At 39.9% G+C, this 20,264-nt stretch overlaps 1 protein-coding gene across 2 annotated transcripts; it reads left to right on the top strand.

The window, feature by feature from the left end:
• Positions 1-673: 673 nt before the first annotated feature.
• ash2l (ash2 like, histone lysine methyltransferase complex subunit) lies at positions 674-20,117 on the top strand. Of its 2 annotated transcripts, XM_063477761.1 has the most exons (17): positions 674-764; positions 1,785-1,848; positions 1,924-2,069; positions 2,165-2,253; positions 2,359-2,453; positions 3,203-3,298; positions 4,254-4,349; positions 4,443-4,518; positions 6,376-6,393; positions 11,111-11,210; positions 12,875-13,092; positions 13,871-14,038; positions 18,373-18,566; positions 18,997-19,089; positions 19,182-19,280; positions 19,365-19,424; positions 19,510-20,116. In XM_063477761.1, the coding sequence occupies exons 1-17, from the start codon at positions 706-708 to the stop codon at positions 19,615-19,617; spliced, it is 1,779 nt and encodes a 592-aa protein (XP_063333831.1). In that variant the 5' UTR covers positions 674-705; the 3' UTR covers positions 19,618-20,116. The 2 variants fall into 2 exon arrangements, with proteins under 2 accessions (XP_063333831.1, XP_063333832.1); XM_063477762.1 differs by lacking the exon at positions 6,376-6,393 and having other exon boundaries at positions 19,510-20,117.
• Positions 20,118-20,264: the final 147 nt, after the last annotated feature.

The following is a 20,264-nucleotide window of genomic DNA, read 5'->3' as shown; positions in this document are numbered from 1 at the left end:
AAAGGGTGGCTATTTTGAAGAATCTAAAATATAAAACATGTTTTGAGTTATTTCAAACTTTTTTCTTTACGATATAATTCCATATGCATTCATTCATAGTTTTGATGCCTTCAGTTAGAATCTGCAATGTAAATACTCATGAAAGTAAAGAAAAACAGTGAGGTGTATCCAAACTTTTGACTGGTAGTAAACTTAATTTAAGACGTAAAGACTATTTTTAAACTTGTTGAACTGGATCAGATACCCATAATTAGAAAACTAAAATATTTCAACTCCTCCTAACATGGATTTTACAATTTACATTTTAAAATTTTAAATTAAATTTTTCCAATTAATGATTTTATTAGGCTGAGACTTGAAGTTGATTCAAATGGTTGTACTGTTATAGTGAATGTAAAAAAATAAATAAATAGAGAGAATAATCACGATTCGACTGTTTCTAATGAATAGAGAACAAAAAAACAAACAAAAGCAAAAAAACCCAACTTTAACCTAACATGGTTGTTTATGCTGCCCTTTAAATGTACAGCTGGATGCAATTTGTGCTTTTGATTGAGAATAGTTTGCCTTTGTTTGTTTGTTTTTTGGTAATTTTGTGTATACAAGTTGAGTACAACTTCACAAATTTGAATTCCCGTGGCGCTGATTCACTAACCGGAAGCTATCATCTTCTCGCGATGTTTTTTGTTGTTATTGATTCGAAACATGGCGTCCGAGGTAGAGGCTGGCATTGCTACTGCAGCCGAAACTGAGTCCGGAGAAGGGTATGTGCGCCTGATGCAACATTTTTATTGTTTGTGTAGATTGTATAGAATTTTTAGGTTATAATGCGGATTATATGTGTACATATAACCCGCATTAATTAGCATTAACGTTTGCTAACATTATCAGAAACAATGTTAGCAAACTGGCTAAACTTGCTAACTAGCGTTAGCTTTTCTTAAACTTACAGCTTAAACGCTAATGTTAGAGTTTAAGCTGGATTTATGGTCCCGCAAATGTGTCCATCCGCGTACACGTTTCCCAGCATCTGCATCTGCATCTGCAGGTCCATAATTTCCACTGTAGTACAAGCGTGTACAACACCGGAATAGAGCAGGGAGCAATACAAGAGTTTACCGGGGACCATTAAACCGTGCCAAAACCCAAATATCAAAAATTATAGTACGAGTAGCACAGAGTGTGGTTGCAGTGACACTTTTTTATTGTTTTATGCACTCGATTTCTATTCGGGTTTAACTTCGCTTTTCTCCGTCGCTAGCTAACGGACCAACAACAACACATGCGAGAGTGTCTCATAGACCGGTTGTAAGACATTGCACACCGCCTCCATCTGACAGCAGAGCTCACTGCGGCCATAAATTCTGCTTAAATTCCTGACCTACCGAAAACCGTACGCAGACGGACACATAAAGCCAGTTTGAAAGAGAAAGCAGCTTTACACCAACAGACCCTACACTGCGTGGTCTGCTGACAAACATGTAAAATCTGGAAATTATAACTGAAGACCTTCTATCTTTTGACTTTATGTGGAAAATAGCAATTTTCTTTAGTAGTATGCTTTTGATTAAGAGAAAAACTAACAAAGGGAAAACAAGTGAGCATGTACTAGCTGAAATAAGATCCCTTCATGGATGGGTAAACCTTGGTTTTCCTTAAAAAAATAAACATTTCTATTATAAAGTTAATAGAAATGTTGTTATTGCACTTCTCTTATGGCTGCTTTTGCATGTATAATAATTGTTGGATGTATAATAATTGTTGATTTGTCCATTGATGTTCAGGGAAACTGCATTTGGAGTGCTACCGACCATGGAGACTGAATCATCTAATGGCAAAGAGGGAATGGTACTGAGTTATATAACTGCTAAGGCTTTGTTTTTTAAATTCTTGCTTTTAATTATCTGAGTTTGATTATTTCAGGAGGCAGCTGGTGAAGGCTCAGAGGCTGCTGACGCTCTCACTGGATCAGGAGATGAGGAGAGTGGCAGGCAGCTGGGAGAGGTGGAGCTGCAATGTGCTTTGTGCATGAAGTGGTTCACCGCTGACACATTTGGCATCGGCACAGAGTAAAGCTATTATTCGGTAGCTGGTCAGTACAATATCAGCAGCTGTGTAACGGTCCTGACAGCTTTCATGCTCCAGTCTTTCTCCTCCTCTACAGGACCTGTCTGCCCTTTATGACCAATTATGTGTTTCACTGCAACGTGTGCCATCACAGTGGTAACACATATTTTCTCAGGAAACAAGCAAGTATGTGTGCCATGTGCTTTAACCAGCTAATAACCTTTCTGAAGCTTTAAGATCGTAACTTACCCTGTGTTTTGAATGACTGACAAAGCGCTTTTTGTTTCTCAGACCTGAAAGAGATGTGTCTCACAGCTCTTGCTAACCTGACATGGAGATCCAGAACACAAGACGAGCATCCAAAGACCATGTTCTCTAAAGACAAGGTGCGTGTAACTGTTTTTGGCTTTTCCAATGATATTACACTTATAGGATAGCCATTAGTCTTATAAGTAGGTGTATCAAACTGTTGCCTTCCTATTCCAGACATAGTAGGTGTTCATGGAACAGTTTTACATTCTGAGTAATGCTAATCTTTACTTAAATTACTGTTGTCGAGTTCGTTTCCTGACGCGCACTGAGTATATGAAAACTGTGGGTCAGGCCGTAGAGCAGGTCATCTACCACCTAAAAGAGCCATCTCCAGCTCCTTCAATATTCCTAAGGGTTAAAGGATAGACTATAGAACTGTATTAAAGTGGTTGTGAATGGGTGAATGAGATTTGTGGTATACAAATTCCAGTCCAGTTAATTTCCTAAATCCTAATGGGAAATGAGCACAAACATGTATAAACACACACTGGTGGATGGTCATCTCAGACGAGCCATGGGAGGTCAGACGGTAGTGTACCTTTTGTACCAGTTTTAAGCTGGGAAAAATGGGGCCAGTTGCATCAGAAGGGGAGCTGAATGTGAAATCCTTTACAAATAAATTAAGTGAATCAAACTTATTCAAGGGAGGCAGATGATCTGCTGTGGTGACAACCTATTAAAAGGGAGCAGGGGGAAGAATTCAAGCTTATGGACATATATGTGAAAGAATTATTGTTTACCTTTTTTTTTTAACTTGTTGAAGCCCCCCTAAATTGTAGGATTAATTAATTTTCAATTTTTTTTTAATTTTCTTTTGTTACAGGATATCATCCCATTTATTGACAAGTACTGGGAGTGCATGACAACTCGACAGAGACCCGGGAAGCTCACCTGGCCAAACAATATAGTGAAGACGATGGTACAGTGACTGCTACAGTCCATTACACAGAAAATATAGGCAGTTATGCTTTAAATTCTCTTTCTTTATTAAAAAACAAAACAAAAGACAAACCATGTCCATGTGAAGACAGCACAGTTAGGAAAAAATCAGAATCAGAATACTTTAATAATCCGTAAGGGAGTGATGTGGGTTACAGTTGCTCCAAGACAATAACAGTAACAGACTAAATTAATTAAATAGTACAATATATTACAAAGTTTACAAATGTAAGAAATATCACTTAAATATACAAATAGCTCAATTTAAATATCAAGAATATTACAGAGGTGAAATATATATGATTGACATTTACCTTTAACCTCTTAAACTTTGTCATTTGTTATTTTACTGTAGAGCATGTGCAAAAGGGTGTAACTGTTGCAGTGTGCACTTTACATTAGATGGAGGAGTTGTACAGAGAGAGAGCCACATGGAAGGAATGATTTTCTGTGTCATTCAGTGGTGCATTTTGATAATCTCAGTGTCTTACTGAACATGCTCCTGTGACTGGCCAGCCTCTCTGGCACCAACCTAAGGAAGTCCAGCTCCGTCCCCACAACATTAAAGGCCTTGTGGATGACCTTATTGAGTCTGTTGGCACCTGCGACCCTCAACCTGCTGCCCCAGCATGCAACGTCATAGAGGATGGCACTGGTCACAACAGACTCAAAAAAGTCCTGAGCATTGTCCAAAAGATGTTGAAAGACCTCAGCCGCCTCAGAAAATAGTGTAGAGTGCAGTGATGTTTTTAACCCAGTCCAGTTTATTATCTATGTGTACTCTGAGGTATTTATAGAAATGTTGTTTAACCATTCTTATAACTATCCACCCTGCTGCACTGCTGTTTCATGACCAGGTATCCTTATATAAATAAATATATAATGATTATTGAAATGTTGTAGTATTAGTATTGAGTAGAACTTTTATTTTCCAGTGCAAAGAGCGCGATGTTTTCCTGGTGAAGGAACACCCTGATCCAGGCAGTAAAGACCCTGAAGAGGAGTACCCTAAATTTGGCCTTTTGGACCAGGTATTTTATTCTGTTATTTGTTGCACACTAGAGGGGCATTTGTTGCATTTTAAAAAAAAAATACAATGTGTAAAATATGTATTTCTTGTGTAGGACCTGGGAAACATTGGACCCTCATATGACACACAGAAACAGACTACTGGTACTCCCATGGCTGGTGGGCTCAATGGTAAGGGTGCAAAACAATATTCCAAACTGTAATAATGATAAGCACAGATTACAGTTCTGTTATATAACATTGTGTGTTAAAGAAAGAGGGAAAATATTTGCAGGTGGTTTCACACCCACAGTTTGATTCGTTTTTTGTTCACTTTACATTATTATAAAATACACAGACATTTTGGATAGATTTAACAGCTGTCATCCTGCATGCAGCAACAACTCACAGTTGCACATGTAAAGATAACATTTCGGAGATGTCACAGCAGATGATGGTGCACTTTATTAAACTTGACATGTTTATCATCATTAACAAGGAACTTATTGCAGGCATTATAATCTGGCTCTGGCTCAGCCAGCATATAATGTTTATAACTCTGTAGTAATCAGAATTATTGTCTAAAGGCCATGAGAAATGCCCAACAGATTTACTTTTCCATGTGGATCATTACGGCTGAAGAGGTTCAGTGTTTTTAGTGCGTATGCCCAACAGAGTTGGATGTATATTTATATCCATATATAAGTCACACTCAAGAGAAAAGAACATAATCAGGAGTAAATAATTTCATTTCAAGGGCACAAGTATTCATTGTTATTTGCACAAATAAATTCTTCACGTGTAAATTAAACAGGCTGCAGGTGTAGAACTCTGCAGCCAAACACACAAAGATGCTATCACACATGTGAGAATATCTTTTTGCGAACTCTGCAGAAAATTCATGCTTTTGCAGCTCAATTCTCTCGCGAATCAGAAGGAAAAGATATGATCACACAGGTGGTCCATTAATGTTGTGAAGGAGGTCATGCTGAACATTGAAGTGTCAGAGGAGGATGTTAGGGATGGGGTGAGATGGAGGCAGGTGATTTGCTATGGCAACCTCTCAAGGGAGCAGCTGAAAGAGAAGATATATTCATTAAATTGTTAAGAGGTCACTGTTATACTAACTGGGCAAAATGTGCAGAAGCATGTAATAGCAACTTTTCTTTTGCTAAAAAATTAAAGCTTTTGCTCAGTTATTCCACTGTTTGTGGATTCATTTATTGGTTAGGTGTAATGTTTTAAGGTTTGGGGCTAGGATTTATTTTGAGCAAGTTAGCCACCTTATCTTGATTGACTGTCATCCCTCTTGGTCACAGCAGTGACAAAAAAGCCTAACCTTTGAAATGACTTCTTGCTTTCCTGTGCTCTCTCTCTCCCTCAGATTTTCATTGATCATACAAGCACTGAGGTCTCAGTGAAGGAGAGTGATGTACAGTGTGTTAGAGCAAGCTTGTGTTGATTAAAACGTTCTCTGCTGCAGTCACTCTAACATAAAAAAAATTATTTTGATTGGGCTTTTTTTCACCATAGAACTGGATAAAATTTCCTTGGATACATGCCAAGGCCCTCCTTTTTAGGCAGAGTTGGTTAGGTTTCATTTGCACCAGAGTTTGACAGCTTTCACAAACTGCTGGCATCTATCATAGTAAACCCTTGATTATGATTTCCATGTCCTCCAGGGTTTGCTAGGGTCCAAGTGATATAAATTTCGCCATCAGATGGTGAGTGTGAGGGCAGGGCAGACCTTGATGTGCCTGCCTATTGTTTTTTGTTTGTCTTCTCCCCCCTTTTGCTACCTGACTTGTCCACAGAGAAGTGAACATCAATCTGAGTGTAACAGGAATGACTACTTGGCCATTGTGTCTCTACCTTTCCATGTCCATGTCCACAACAGAGTATAATCAAGGCGTAAGAGTGTGACTAAACTGAACCAAATGGGTTGGGTGTGAAATCAGCCTTACATGAATAATGAGCTGTAAACTCCCCAAACTCAATCAAATGGTGTGATATGTGATTCCCATAGTGATTCTGTGCATTATGTTCCAGGTGGATCTTCTTTCTCAGGTGAATATGTGGTGTTTTGGCATCTGGAGTAATTAGTGTGGGGTTTGTGTGTGTGTGTCATAACTTCTCTGGATAGAAGTTGGCCCAAATGTTCCAATCAGACTTTCCTGTGTAGCACAAACCAACCCAAACTGATCCCCAAAAAGCATCTTGAGGGCAACTTCATCCACATCCAGTTGTAACCTCCCTGTCTGCTCTCTGCATCTGTTTGGTCTCCCACCCACCTTCTAAAAAGCTTTTACCCTCATTTGTGAATCTTCCTTGTCTCTGGCTTGCTGCTAATGAACTCTGAAATCCTTCAAAATCTCCCGACTGTAATGGCGCTCTGCCCTTCCAAAGTGCAATGGCTGCAAGAGTAGATTTTCATTTTTGATTTGCTATTGGCTTTTACCCAATGCTTATTAGCCTCATCCTCTTCAATTGCCTCCATGTCAAGTTTTGTGTCACAGGACTGGAGCCATAAAAGTACTTTAAAAAGATAAGCTCAACAGCAAAGGAAAAAAAAACCCAAAATGACAGGTTTTAGACATTTCTAGAAACAAGCTATACAAAAATATCCTACAGTAGTGTGAAAAATTAATTATTTTCTCGCATTTTATTTACCGAACAATTGTGTTCAATAAATAAAATGGAAATTGTGAAAATAATGTCTAGATTAGAATCTTTAATGTTTGTAGTTTGTGATGATCAAATATTTTAACATCACAATGAATTTTAAAAATTAGTTGTTGTTGGCATTAAGCTGTACTTGCAATGGGATGTTTATAATATGCATTTATTACTTCAGCTCACACCTACATTCAGTGGTTAAACCTGTAGTTCACAAATAGCCTTTTTCCATTAGTACCTACTTGACTTGGCTCGACTCGGTTTGTAGGGTTTCCAATAGGTGTAATAAATGGTACCAGGTATTTTCTTTAGTACCACCTCTGCTGGGGTTCCAAGCAATCTGAGGCAAAAATCTGACGTCAGCATACTACGTGCCAACGATGAGTGTCTCTCCTTCATTAATTAACACCAATTTTGAAACCCGGCAATGAGGGGGCAAAAAAATAAGAACACTGTGGTCCCAGAATCTGACAAAAAGCCATACACTGAGCAGCAGGTATACCGTTGACTCGGCGTCCTCCTTTGTTGTGGGGTTTGTGTTGCATGCAAATGAGTCATGGGACCTTCGACTATGTTGCTATAATGACCCCATGTACATTTGGTGGTATTCAATTGTAATGGAAAATGACCAAAACTGCAGATATGCGATTAGGTACTAGTGGAAAAGACCTATAATTTAGTTAAAAGTAAAGTCAGGTAAAGTAAAAGATGTCCAGATGTATATTGAACAACTGAGTAACACGTTAGAATTGGAGACAAAAATTTGACTTAAAAATTAGAAAAATAAGAACTGAGTTATGTGCAGCTACTGAGAAGCCATCACTTGGATCACTAAACTTATTGGTAAGTGGGCATGTTTGGTTAGTTCTTGTTTACCTTAGAGCACTTAATTTTGACTTTCTATTTGTGTTTGGAGGAATGAGTTGAATCAAATGAGTAGGTCTTGTTCCATATAATTTACATTTTGCCAGACAGATGTGGCAAGGTCACATCAAAGAGGCATTAGAGGCTGATAGCATTTGGAAAATGCCACATAACTCATGGACTAATTCCTGCCTTTTTGTGTCTGCTGTCCTTCCTGTGTACTCCAGATGCTGAATAAGCTGCTTTCTCCATTTGTGTGTGTATGCTTAGTGGTGGTTTTGGCAATATTATTATAAAAAAAGAAACAATAGTTGTATATCAAATAGTAATATTGAGCAGCAAACTTTTTTCTTTAAAATCATTTAAACTTGTTTTCAATGGCTGTCTGTCCACAAATTCACTGCTGCTTTATCTGTACTCTGGCCTTTGGGTTCAGTTACACCAACAGCACTTGAGCTAAGTCAGTCATAACTTACTGTAACTTCTTGTGTAGCCCCGGTTCTCAAAGCAGCACATGTTAGATGTTTCACTTGGAGATGCACATTGCTGGGTATTCTTCAGAAGCATTATACCAGTCCTGATCTGCTGATGATCACAACAACTGTTGGGCTGAACCACTCACCCTTAAATAGCTTGCTCTATTGCACAGTCTGGACAAAAGTGAGGAGGGAGAACCAGCATGTTGTGGCACAGGTGCCCCTTAAACAGGGCTCAGGATGCTGCTAGACAACAAGTAAAGTGAGCTTGCAGACCAACTGGCACCTGCAGCCCCTGACTCGTATAAACACTGATAAGCCAGCCCAGTAAATGAAAAGCTGAAGAACTTTGCCGAAAACTCTTTTTCCTGCACAAAAAAAGCATTCGAAATGCAAACAGGGCACATATTATTCTTTAGACGAAACCAAAGGAGACATGGAGAGATAAAAGGCACATATGAACCAATCACGTTAGGAAATGAATGCTCTCACCTTGCAGAGGCCCAAATCACTGCTAAGTCTCCAGAAGCCATCTGGGGGCCCCTTTAAAATGAAATTTTTTTTTAAAAAAGGACATGCAGGATGGTTGGCCAGCTGTTTTATCCCCAAACCCTACATGACAAATAGTAATAGCAGCCCAGTAAACTTTAAATGTGCTTGTCAATCAGGTCTTAAAAGAATGACAAAAACTACTCAAACCAGACATGGAAAGGGAATGTGACACCAATCCTCATTCTCTGTTTACAATTTTAAAGAGATCTGGTGGATCCCCAAGCATTTTAAATGGTGTTAAACCCTGTGGAAGGCCATCGGCTCTTGCACTTTTCAGCTTGTGCAACCAGTGTGAACGCAGTTCCCCCTAACATTTGAACATTTACTGATTACCCTTCCTGTAAACTGTCCCAGCTGGACAAGCTTGATTCCACAGTGACTGCTCTCTGAGACTGCACGGTGCCCACTGGGACTCCTTGCGTCAGAAAAGCTGGATGTCACCAATGGCATAATGCTATTGTGCATTCTACTGTTACAATTACTCTTTTCTGCTGTGCACTGGGCTAGGTCTGAGATATGACACCCAGCACTTAAAACTCCCTCCTCTATACCCAGCTGAATCAGACTACTAGGGTACCTGATGCTATAAGCCCCAGTAACAAATGCATAATCTGAAGGTACCCATTTGTGCAGATGGTAAAGAATGAGGCACGCTCTGAATGCCTTCACTTTAGTAAAGGAAATTGAGTGTCTTTTAAACTGTCTACTTCCCATTACCCCAAACCTGCTGCCAAAGATGGCTGCCCCTCCCTGAGCCTGGTTCCTCCGAAGGGTTTTTCCTCTTAAAAAGAAGTTTCTCCTTCTCACTGACACCAAGTGCTTGCTCAGAGGGGTTCATTCGATTCTTGGGGTTTTCTCTTTATTGTTGTAGGGTCTTTACCTTACAATATAAAGTGAGGCAGTTGTTGTTATGATTTGGTCATATATAAATGGAATAGAATTTAATTGAGTTCACGGATAACCCAGAAAAGTTATGTTGTTGACAACTTTTTCTGTGTTTATAGAAAAGCTCAGGTAGGTCAGATGCATTGTGACAGCAGTGACGCAGCCTTCTGCTCTGAACATGTGAGAAGGAGCCAGTCATCTAAAAGTATAGCTAAAAAATCTTGCCTACTGCCTCAGGACACTGTTGCTGCTTCAGTGCAGTGTACAAAAACAATGGAACTAAGAGATTGGCCAAATGGCAGCACTGTGTACTTGTAACAGGCGCCTCAGATACCTGCTGTCAGGGGAATAGATGAGATGTAAAATTATGTGTCCTATAGGTCAACAGATGTAAACCAGTTTCCCTGGTGCACTAGACATCTCAGAGATATATGAGTGACCATCCCAAATTTGTATGTTGTGAGTAAACTGTTCAGACCCTGCAGAACAGGGCAAATGCTGCCCTATGTTCACCAAATGTTTATAATCACCTTGATCTTTTCCCACACATGCCTTCTGTGAGACTGATACCTCTACCAGCAGCTCCAGTGAGACTGGGAATAACTGGTTTGCTGGTATTCTGTTACCACAGCAAGCCAAGTAATATTCAACCTGTAATGTAGCACATTTGCAGACGTTCTGCATATCCGTCCTAGCAGTGGGGGAATTTGGTGCGCTGTCCTCTTTACCTCAAGAGGGAATGAAAATTTCATGCGTTATCCTCCCAGTTGGATATGAGGAGCTGTGAGGTGTTCTCATAGTGATCCTCATAATCTCCAATACCTCATTCAGTGGTGCCACTGTGGCAAGGTCCATTTGTGGTTAAACTTCCACAACTCCTTGTCATCACTGTCAGTCAACATGTCAACCCAGAGTCGACTGTTCCCTCAAGATTGCAGGAGGGCACTGTCATTTCTGCAGATTTCTGCACCAAACTAGTGAAAAAAAAGACCAACCTAGTAGTTAAGGTCAGGTTCAGTAAATACCAGTTGGTGTAATCAGACCTGAAGACTAGTGCCTGCAGTACTGCAAGTCTGTATATGTCCACTACACCTAGGTAGAGCTAAGCTAATGGAAAGCTAATTTAAGACGCCGGGCCTGCAATAAATCCTCCTTTCATGAATATTGGTTGAGATTGATGAGAGGGGAGAAAAGCTGACATAAGGAAAATTTCTTGCAGGACTGCGTGAGAAATTGGCATCTAAGTGTATATTGCCTTTGCTACTGTCTGGCTGTTTGTTTGTGTGTGCCTGTGTGGGTTCATTTGAATAATCTATCTTATGTTCTTAAAGGTGCTTTGGCCCCTGGCCCAGGAAAAGGAAGAGGGGCCAAACGTAAACAACAGCAGCAACAAGAGGGGACGGCTGCAGGAGCAGCTAAGAGAACTAGGAGGTACTAACTGTCCTGTATTATCATATTGCACTGTTGTATGTTCTGTCTGCCATGTATCATGTATAACAACTGGGAGGCTTGTGTTTATTATATACTCAGTTATCACTGTAACATCAGCAAAGTTTATTTAAATGTGATGAATCAACTAATGTCAAATACATATTGCATAGCTAAGTTATAGCTATCTGGCTATATGCCTGCATGATGGCCATTACAGTTGAAAACAAATATAAGATATGCATCTTTGCTTACATTATATGATTTAGTGATGGCTAAAATCCATTTAGTTGGTGAGGTAATTTGGCAAACTGGCACTTAGCATTTCCATTCTGCTTGAAGAATTCCTCAAAGTGAAGGGCATAATGTCCAGGGGAAATACTTTGGGACAAAGTCAACATAGGCTTTTTTTCTTCTTTTTTCCCCCTGATACACAGGCAATAGGTGAGCATTAATCAACCAGCTTAGTTTATGTTTGCAGTTAAAGGCAACCAAGGGAGTTTGATTTCTGAGTCTATTTAAGTTTTAAGGTTTAGGTAAGTCTATTCGGACACTGGGCCTCATTTATTAAAATTTCCGAGGAAATGTTCTTACCGTGTGCAAAAAACTGGATTCCACACAAAATTACTGTTAAAATGATTAACTGCACATACTTGGTGCAGTTAATCTATTTTGTTCTCACCACATGCATATCATAGTAAATCAGAATCATTCAGAACCAACAGCCTTGTGCACTCTCCATACAATTTGCATGTTGCCCTGCCTCTATTTCACAATATAAGTACATACTTTTGAGTGATGTTGTTGTAAGAGAAGCCTGTACCCCTAAGGCAAAATATAAGCAAAAAAATCTGTCCCAGAAAATTTAATGGTAGTTTTGCAGGTCCACGTAGACAGCTGGAAGAAACCGCTTTCCAAAGTGTAAGTGGCAGTCATTTAAAAATAATAATAAAAAGCAACACTTGGGCTGAAAACAGTACATGAGTGATTACGGACTTTGTGATGGATGGCGATCTCATCACCCCAACTGCAGGGAATATACGTTCTTCTCACATGTTCATCACTCTTACTCTTGTCTGGATTATTACCTAGTCAGCAGCTCACTGTTGAGACACTGTTTCAGACACTTAGATACACCCAATAGCTGTCAGCGATCGTGCTCCTGTGTCTTTAATACTAGTAATTAAGAAGGTCATTCCGCCAAGCAAAAACTGGAGATTTAATAAATCATTGCTTAAAGATGAAAGAGAAAGAAGAAAAGAGAAAACAAACATATTCAAGAATTAGAGGAAACCAATAAATCCTTTTCATTTCATTCATTTGGTTGATTCTCAATATGATAAACTTCTCAGATTAGCTGGCAGGAGGTCTTTTTGAAGATGCCCACTACTTTTGAGGAGACCACTCTGCAGGCAGGAGGATCTGCCAGAGGTGGAGGGGCTGGATGGGCCTGGACCCCCCTGTCCTTGTTGGATTTTGGGGAATTTATTTAAAAAAAACATAGCTTGTGGGCATTTAAGTTATGGATATATAACAAATATATAGTTATATAAATGTCATAGTTATCCCTATGCATTTTTCTAATGCAAATCTGTTTTGTTCCTCATGCAACTTTAACACGTGCATGCTACCATTAAATTACAACTGGTCATTCTATCTCTTTGCAGCGACCCTCTGTTCTCTGCTCAGCGGCTGCCTCCTCATGGTTACCCACTGGAGCACCCATTTAATAAAGATGGCTACCGTTATGTCCTAGCAGAACCAGACCCGCATGCTCCAGACCCAGAGAAGCTCGAGTTGGACTGTTGGGCAGGCAAACCCATACCTGGTGATCTGTACAGGGCCTGTCTGTATGAGAGAGTGCTGCTGGCCTTACATGACAGAGGTATGGGTTTCAAGGATGTTCTGTTTTCTTCGTATGAACAATACTGTGCACAAGGCTTGAGCCACCTGTGAGTTCATTGTATTTTGTTAAGTATTTTATTGAAAACATGGACAACAAAAATGTAAATTCATTATATGAGGCAGAGTGTAGAATGTCAAGAAGTTTGAAAGTCGATATTTGGTATGATATCTTTATTCTTCAAAACAGCCTGAACTCTCTTTGGCAGCTTTTTTGTTATTCATTTTCGCAGTCCTCGGGAGTAGTTTATCAGGCATCTTGACAGACATTCCAAATCTCTTCATCAATCAATCCATCAATCAATTGTCACATGCAAAGTTGTTACCTACAGTGAAATTGGACCCCTTCCAACCAAACATACTGTAAAGTATAAGGATCACAATGTCTTTAGGGACAAAAAGTACCTAAAGATATAACTGAAAGTTGGTCCTTTGCTAAGTTTTCTGTTATGCTTAGGCACAACACTGAATCATCCCTCAACTTAGAAACTAATGAATGTTTGAATCATTCATAGGTGAGTTGCTTAACAAATTTTCCTCTGAAATTTTTCTGGTACAAGGACTGAAACTGAATCCAAAAGTAGTTAATATCTTGATGTTCAAAAAGCCTGTACAACTGTTGCTCAACACCACTTTTAAAAAACAAATTACAAAAAAGTCTGGTTCCTTGAACACAAAATGGAGTGAGATTATAGGTGACTCAAGACTTTTCATGGCACTTTACTTTATGCTGTGTATGAATAAGTATGTTTATGTTGCAGCGCCTCAGTTGAAGATCTCTGATGACCGCCTGACAGTGACTGGGGAGAAGGGTTACTCAATGGTCCGAGCTTCCCATGGCGTCCGGAAAGGCGCCTGGTACTTTGAGGTGTCTGTTGATGACATGCCTCCAGAGACCGCAGCCAGACTTGGCTGGTCTCAACCACTTGGTCAGTAGTGCTTTGTACTCATACAAATATGTTTACATTTACATCTACAATATAGTTTGTGTACAGAGTAGAAAGACATATACAATGTCATTAAAATAATATATAATTATAAAGTCTCATCAATTGACTGTAGATCAGATTAATAAGAGTTTACAAGGTTATCATAGTTCAGTAAAGCTAAACTAAAAATACAAACTTGGGTGTGGAAAGATATTTTTGTCAACTTGTATAAGAATAAAAACTAATTTAGAGAAAATTATATAGTGTATCTGAAAAATTAACTAAAAAGAAATGTATATTTTGTGCATTGAGGCAGGAATGTCATCACTGTGGGTCAGTATCATTTAAGTGTATTGTGATAACCGGAGCCTTCATTCTGATTTAAAAACTAAAACTATAGAAACAATTATTTTTAGTTAAAAAAAATAACAATAGGAAATCTGTTACAAAAACTAACAAATTGAAAATAAAATTTTAATACAGAATAAAAAATGAAATGATGGAGAGAAAAAATAATGGCTTATATTAGACCTTTAGATTTCCCTTAGTGATGACATTTTGTCACAGTAGTAATCTTGCTCAAAAGGACCACAGATTCAGGTTTGGGTCGGTCAGGTGTGTGCTCGGCTGAAGAGCAAGTGTGACACTCCGTTCTTTAGACTTATAACTGAACTGCCAAGTCAGGCTCAGGCTGTTTAAAGTGAGGCTAGGGTGAGGTCTGATGATGGTTTGCAGGGTGCCAGGCAGATTTTAGGCGTTTAAGGTCCTGTCCTCTGCGCATGGTGATGTCTGGGTCTTCTGTACTCTTGAGGACCCATGGGGGGCTCAGATCTCCTGGATCTCTGGCTTCTCACTCTTATCATGATTGTTATGTAATAAATATATTAATGTGAATAGTATTTATTTTTTTTATTTATTTATTTTTAAGGAAAAGAAATTGAGTAGCAGGAGAGACTTGTAGAGCTACCCTTGGCAAAGCAAATGTGTTTGGCACATCAGAATTCAGTTTGCCTTTGTGCTCTCAAAGCTGTGCTTCTGAGATAGTAATTATATTGGGGCTACCTGCTGTTACTGCCGATCTACAGAGCAATTTTCAGTTTTTGGACAATAAAGATTACTTGTACAGCTGGCAGGGATATTAGGATACTAACCCCAAATTGCTCTCCGTTGTTTCCATCGGCCTGTGACTGTTGGATAGAAAGCACTTAAGCACAGAAAAAAAGTGGTCAGTAGATCAGTAGTGGTCAGTAGAAAATCACTATATAAGAACCAGTCCATTTAAAATCTACAATGTGAGAAATGGCAACCCATTCATAGTGTATACTAGAGCAGGGCGATATGACCAAAAATATTTATCACGATATACATTTGAAAATGTGCGATAACAATATAACTGACAATATAATTGACACTAGACAAAATACTTTACAACTCCACAACTTTATTAGTGCAAAAAAAAAAAACCATCAATGTATTTTCACTTAAACAAGCAGCTGGTTTTTTTTATGTGCATTAAAGTTATATAAAAATTTAACAGTGCAAATGCTAATTCCTTGCAGACAGTTTAACCAAAAGGCATTTCCAGTGAAAATTGGCCGACATTTCCTCAGCATAACCATGTATAATATCCACAAAACTTAAAAAGAGGTTATACACACACAATACGGTAATATTATGTTGAAGCACAGTATGTATCACTCCACGAGGCTCCTGCCTACGATAGCCGTAATGCTCCGACAATCCATCAAGCGGTGCGGGTTCGTAGCTTAGCAAAGTCGTACTAAAACATTTGACAGATTTTCGAGCGCCGTGTACCACATAAAATCGTTTCCAGGTCAGTAAACACAACCAGAATTCATACATAAGGCACACGGGATTATAAGGGGCACTGTCGATTTTCAGAAAAATCAAAGGATTGATTTTAAGTGTGCCGCATTTTCCAAAAAACACGGTAATAATGACGGCCCGCTAGCATGCTCTACCAAAAATAGTGCTTTGTTGTGTATCTGACGGACAAAAGCTAAACCAGTTCCACACCACTGAAGTTGCAGCATTTTTACAAACCAATTCTGGTTCATCCGTTTCATTTAACGATCCGCTTTCGTCCGCCATGCTTTTTCTGCCATGTGCGTATGAAAACAAAGGCACTGCGCATGCGAGTTTTACCCATATTCTATCACGATATTTCATTTTCTTATCGTTGCCCAACATTATACCAGTATTACCGTGAACGGTATGATATGACCCAGCCCTAGTGTATACTGCGTCTTATTTAATTCAATTCAATTCAATTCAATTCAAGTATTTATTGTCATTGTCAAAAACAATGAAATTGTGTTTGGAGCTTCTACAACAAATAATAATAAATACTAAATTCCCCTTAGACCCAAGTGTGACTATTTAACCCAGTGTGACTTCAGTGCAATGAGACGATCCTTAGCAAAAACATGAGAATATGACAGGTAATGTTCATGGGACATTCAGACAAAGACCTGAGAAATATGACAAAGTGCACAGTGCAACCCGTTCAATTATTGTACTGTGAGATATGATAATTGTCTATTTTTCAGACCAGTTCACTGCTATTAATAAGTTGGATATGGTTATTGTCCGTGAGAGGGGGGGCAGAGGGGGGGGGCAGAGTTCAGGAGCCTCACAGCCTGTGGATACAGGCTGTTGGCCAATCTGGACGTTCTGGCCTGTATGGACCTGTACCTTCTCCCTGAGGGCAGCAGGTGGAAAAGGTGGTGCGCAGGGTGATGTTGGTTGCGCAGGATACTGTGCGCCCTCCTCAGACAGCGAGTGGGGAAGATGTTGCTAATCTCTGGCAGAATCGTTCCAATAATTCTGCCAGCTTCTTTCACCACCCGCTGGAGTGCTTGCTGGTCGGCCTTGGTGCAGCTGGGGAACCACACTAGAAACCCGTACGTCAGAACGCTGCTGATGGCACAGTTGTAGAAGTTCAACATCAGAGGTCTGGGAATGTGTGCGCTCCGCAGTCTCCTCAGGTAGTAGAGGCGCTGTTGGGCCTTCCGTACAGCTGAGGTGATGTGGTTGCCCCAGGACAAGTCCTCAGTCACAGTTACCCCCAAGAATTTAAAACTGCTCACCCTCTCCACCGCCTCACTGCCAATGAAGAGAGGCAGGTGGTTGTTGTGACCTTTCCTCCGGAAATCTACAATAATCTCCTTGGTCTTTTTGGTGTTTAAGACCAAGTTATTGTCGCGGCACCATGACTCTAGTTGTGGCACCTCTGTCCTGTAGTTTGTCTCATCGTTGTTGGATATGAGTCCGAGCACTGTGGTGTCGTCGGCAAACTTAACAATGAGATTGGACGCGCAGGAGGAAATACAGTCATGAGTGAAGAGAGTGTATAGCAGAGGGCTCAGAACACACCCCTGAGGGGCACCGGTGTTGACCACAAGGGTGGAAGAGGTGTTCTTACCCACTCTGACGCTCTGTCTACGGTTAGTGAGGAAGTCCACAATCCAGTTGCACAGGGAGGAGTTGAGTCCCAGTTGATGGAGTTTGGGACGGAGTTTGTATGGCCGGATGGTATTAAAAGCCGAGCTGTAGTCTACAAAGAGGAGCCGTGCATAGGTGTTCTTGTGCTCCAGGTGCTCCAGTAGTGTGTGCAGCACTGTGGCGATCGCGTCCTCAGTTGACCGGTTCTCCCTGTATGCAAACTGGTGCGGGTCCAGAGATGGTGGAAGGGCAGCTCTGATGTGTTTAATGACCAGTCTCTCCAGGCATTTGGCAGGAATGGGGGTGAGTGCCACAGGTCTGAAATCGTTCAGACATGTGACATTTGACTGTTTGGGGATGGGAACGATGGTTGCTGCTTTGAAACAGGATGGTACCAGTGAACAGGACAGCGAGATGTTATATATAGAGGTGAAGACGTCCGCCAGGTCCGCAGCACAGTCTTTTAGAACCCGGCCCAGCACTCCATCTGGTCCGGCCGCCTTTAGTGACTGCGGGGGCAGCCTTCAGCCACCTCTGTGACTCCTAACTAGATGGGAGGCTAAGAAATTCACAAACCTCAAAATTTTGTTTAATGAGAATCTGCCATTATTATGTATTGGTATATACATCAGAACAGGTCCTCTTTTTCCTTTCAGCTTTAAGGTTTGTCTGTCCTTACTCATGTTTCAGTTAATATATATTCCCCTCAATTTAAATAATAAATTGTGTTGTCACTCTTTACCAGAGTAATAGTGGATATCATTTTTTGGCATAATCTGGCAGCCCTAATATAGAGTTAGATACTCAGCTGCTTTGACAAAATGTTAATACCACAATATGTAACATGTTGGATCTTATTTATAACTTAGGTAACCTGCAGGCGCCTCTGGGTTATGACAAGTTCAGCTACTCTTGGCGCAGTAAGAAAGGGACGCGGTTTCACCAGTCAATAGGAAAACATTATTCCTCAGGCTACAGTCAGGGAGACACACTGGGCTTCTTCATAGAGCTGCCTGAAGACACAGAGACAGCGAAGGCTCTGCCTGATACATACAAGGACAAGGTAACCTCAGCTACATCAGCTGCACTTTATTACTTTATTTCTTCTTGTGTTGAGCATTGCATTTCTGTCACATGCAGTTGTATCAAAATGGTCCCAAGAAGAGAGAGCTTGGCTGTGTTTCATTTGTCCAACTCCCATTTTCTTACTTGTATCTCTTCTTTATGTTACTTATACAAGAGAGATATAAATGCCAATCAGATTTATACCACTGGATACCACTGCCAGTATTTTTAAAGGAACAACAACTGTTGGAATGATAGATGTGTTCCTCTGAGCCAGAATTTGTGTTGTAGAAATAACACAAATTAACAGTATTATTACTAGGCTGGAATAAATATGTGTATATATATATATATATAATTTTTTTTCCTCATTATGTTTTCATGTCTTTCTTGGACTAGTTGCATCTAAAACCAGTTTCTCTTTTCAGGCACTAATTAAGTTTAAGAGTTACCTGTACTTTGAGGAGAAGGACTATGTGGACAAAGCAGAGAAAAGCCTCAAGCCAATGAGTCCCAGCAGGGTTAGAAAAACTTTTCAAAATTAATTCCAGTGGAGAAAACCTACTGTCATTTTCCACTACCTACCTCTTATTGGCCCGGCTCTTGTTTTCAGATGATTTTCTACAAAAATGGAGTGAACCAAGGTGTTGCCTTTGAAAACCTGTTTGAGGGCATCTACTTCCCTGCCATCTCACTATACAAGAGCTGCACAGTGAGTACACATGCACATTTGATGATTTATTTGATTTTAAGGTTGGAAGGGGTTTTTTTTAAGTATACCCTTACCTCTCTTCAGGTTTCTGTCAATTTTGGACCCCACTTCAAATACCCTCCAAAGGATGTTAAGTACCAGCCGGTGAGAGCTTCATACCTTTTAAGATTCCCAACTTTCTCCGAATGATCTTGAAACTTCCTCTGAGTCATTGTTTGATTACTTTCAGATGAGTGACATGGGCTGGGGAGCTGTGATCGAACACACTCTGGCTGACATGCTGTACCATGTGGAGACGGAGGTGGATGGACGACGTAGCCCTCCATGGGAGGGATGAAAACATTGAACTGACTAATCACACACCCCGGAGTCAAAAACGTTGTTCGACCTTTAGATAGCCAAAATGAAAACACTTTCATGCTGCAGTAAACTGTAGGTCAAATAAACAGCATTTCAGCTCTTGCAATATTAAAATATCATCAGCAGTATGGGCTGAATGAATTCGTCCTAGACATAAAACATTTAAAATGACATCTAACTGTGGGCTGCATATCATTGTTACCATAGGGAGAAGTTCCATATCAGGCTTTTCTGAATTAGTTTACTTATGGTGCTCTGGTTTCAAATGTGTATATTTTAAAGTTGTTATGCTTTAGAAAGATTTTAGTTCAACACATTTTTGGCACCATGAAGTTGTCTGTGTTATTGCAGCCAAACAGAGCCAATTCACCATTTCACTTATTCTCTAAATGATAGTCTTTGTTATTGTCTCTTTTGGGTGAATTTTATTTGTTTGTGTTTTTTTTTTTTTGTTTGTTTTTACACTCGGTTAAATTTAATTAAAAAATTCCACATGCAAGTTGATCTGATTAATTAAATCTGTTTTTTGTTGAATGGTCTTTTTGGTTCACCCAGCCTTTTTCTAAGGAGCTGCTTTACTGGTGTGGGCTGTGCATGCCAATATGTCCAGTACCTAGTGCAGGA

Source organism: Pelmatolapia mariae, linkage group LG7 (genome assembly GCF_036321145.2).
Source record: "Pelmatolapia mariae isolate MD_Pm_ZW linkage group LG7, Pm_UMD_F_2, whole genome shotgun sequence".
Lineage (NCBI taxonomy): Eukaryota > Metazoa > Chordata > Actinopteri > Cichliformes > Cichlidae > Pelmatolapia > Pelmatolapia mariae.
The sequence above is the reverse complement of the archived record's forward strand: the minus strand, read 5'-3'. Positions and strand labels throughout refer to the sequence as shown.

Bases quoted from the DNA above. Each gene is read 5' to 3' on its own strand.
- ash2l (XM_063477761.1), top strand. From the start codon at position 706: ATGGCGTCCGAGGTAGAGGCTGGCATTGCTACTGCAGCCGAAACTGAG. The intron at 2,070-2,164 runs GTAAAGCTATTA...CCTCCTCTACAG, and splicing joins ACATTTGGCATCGGCACAGA to GACCTGTCTGCCCTTTATGA. The intron at 2,254-2,358 runs GTATGTGTGCCA...TTTGTTTCTCAG, and splicing joins TTTTCTCAGGAAACAAGCAA to ACCTGAAAGAGATGTGTCTC.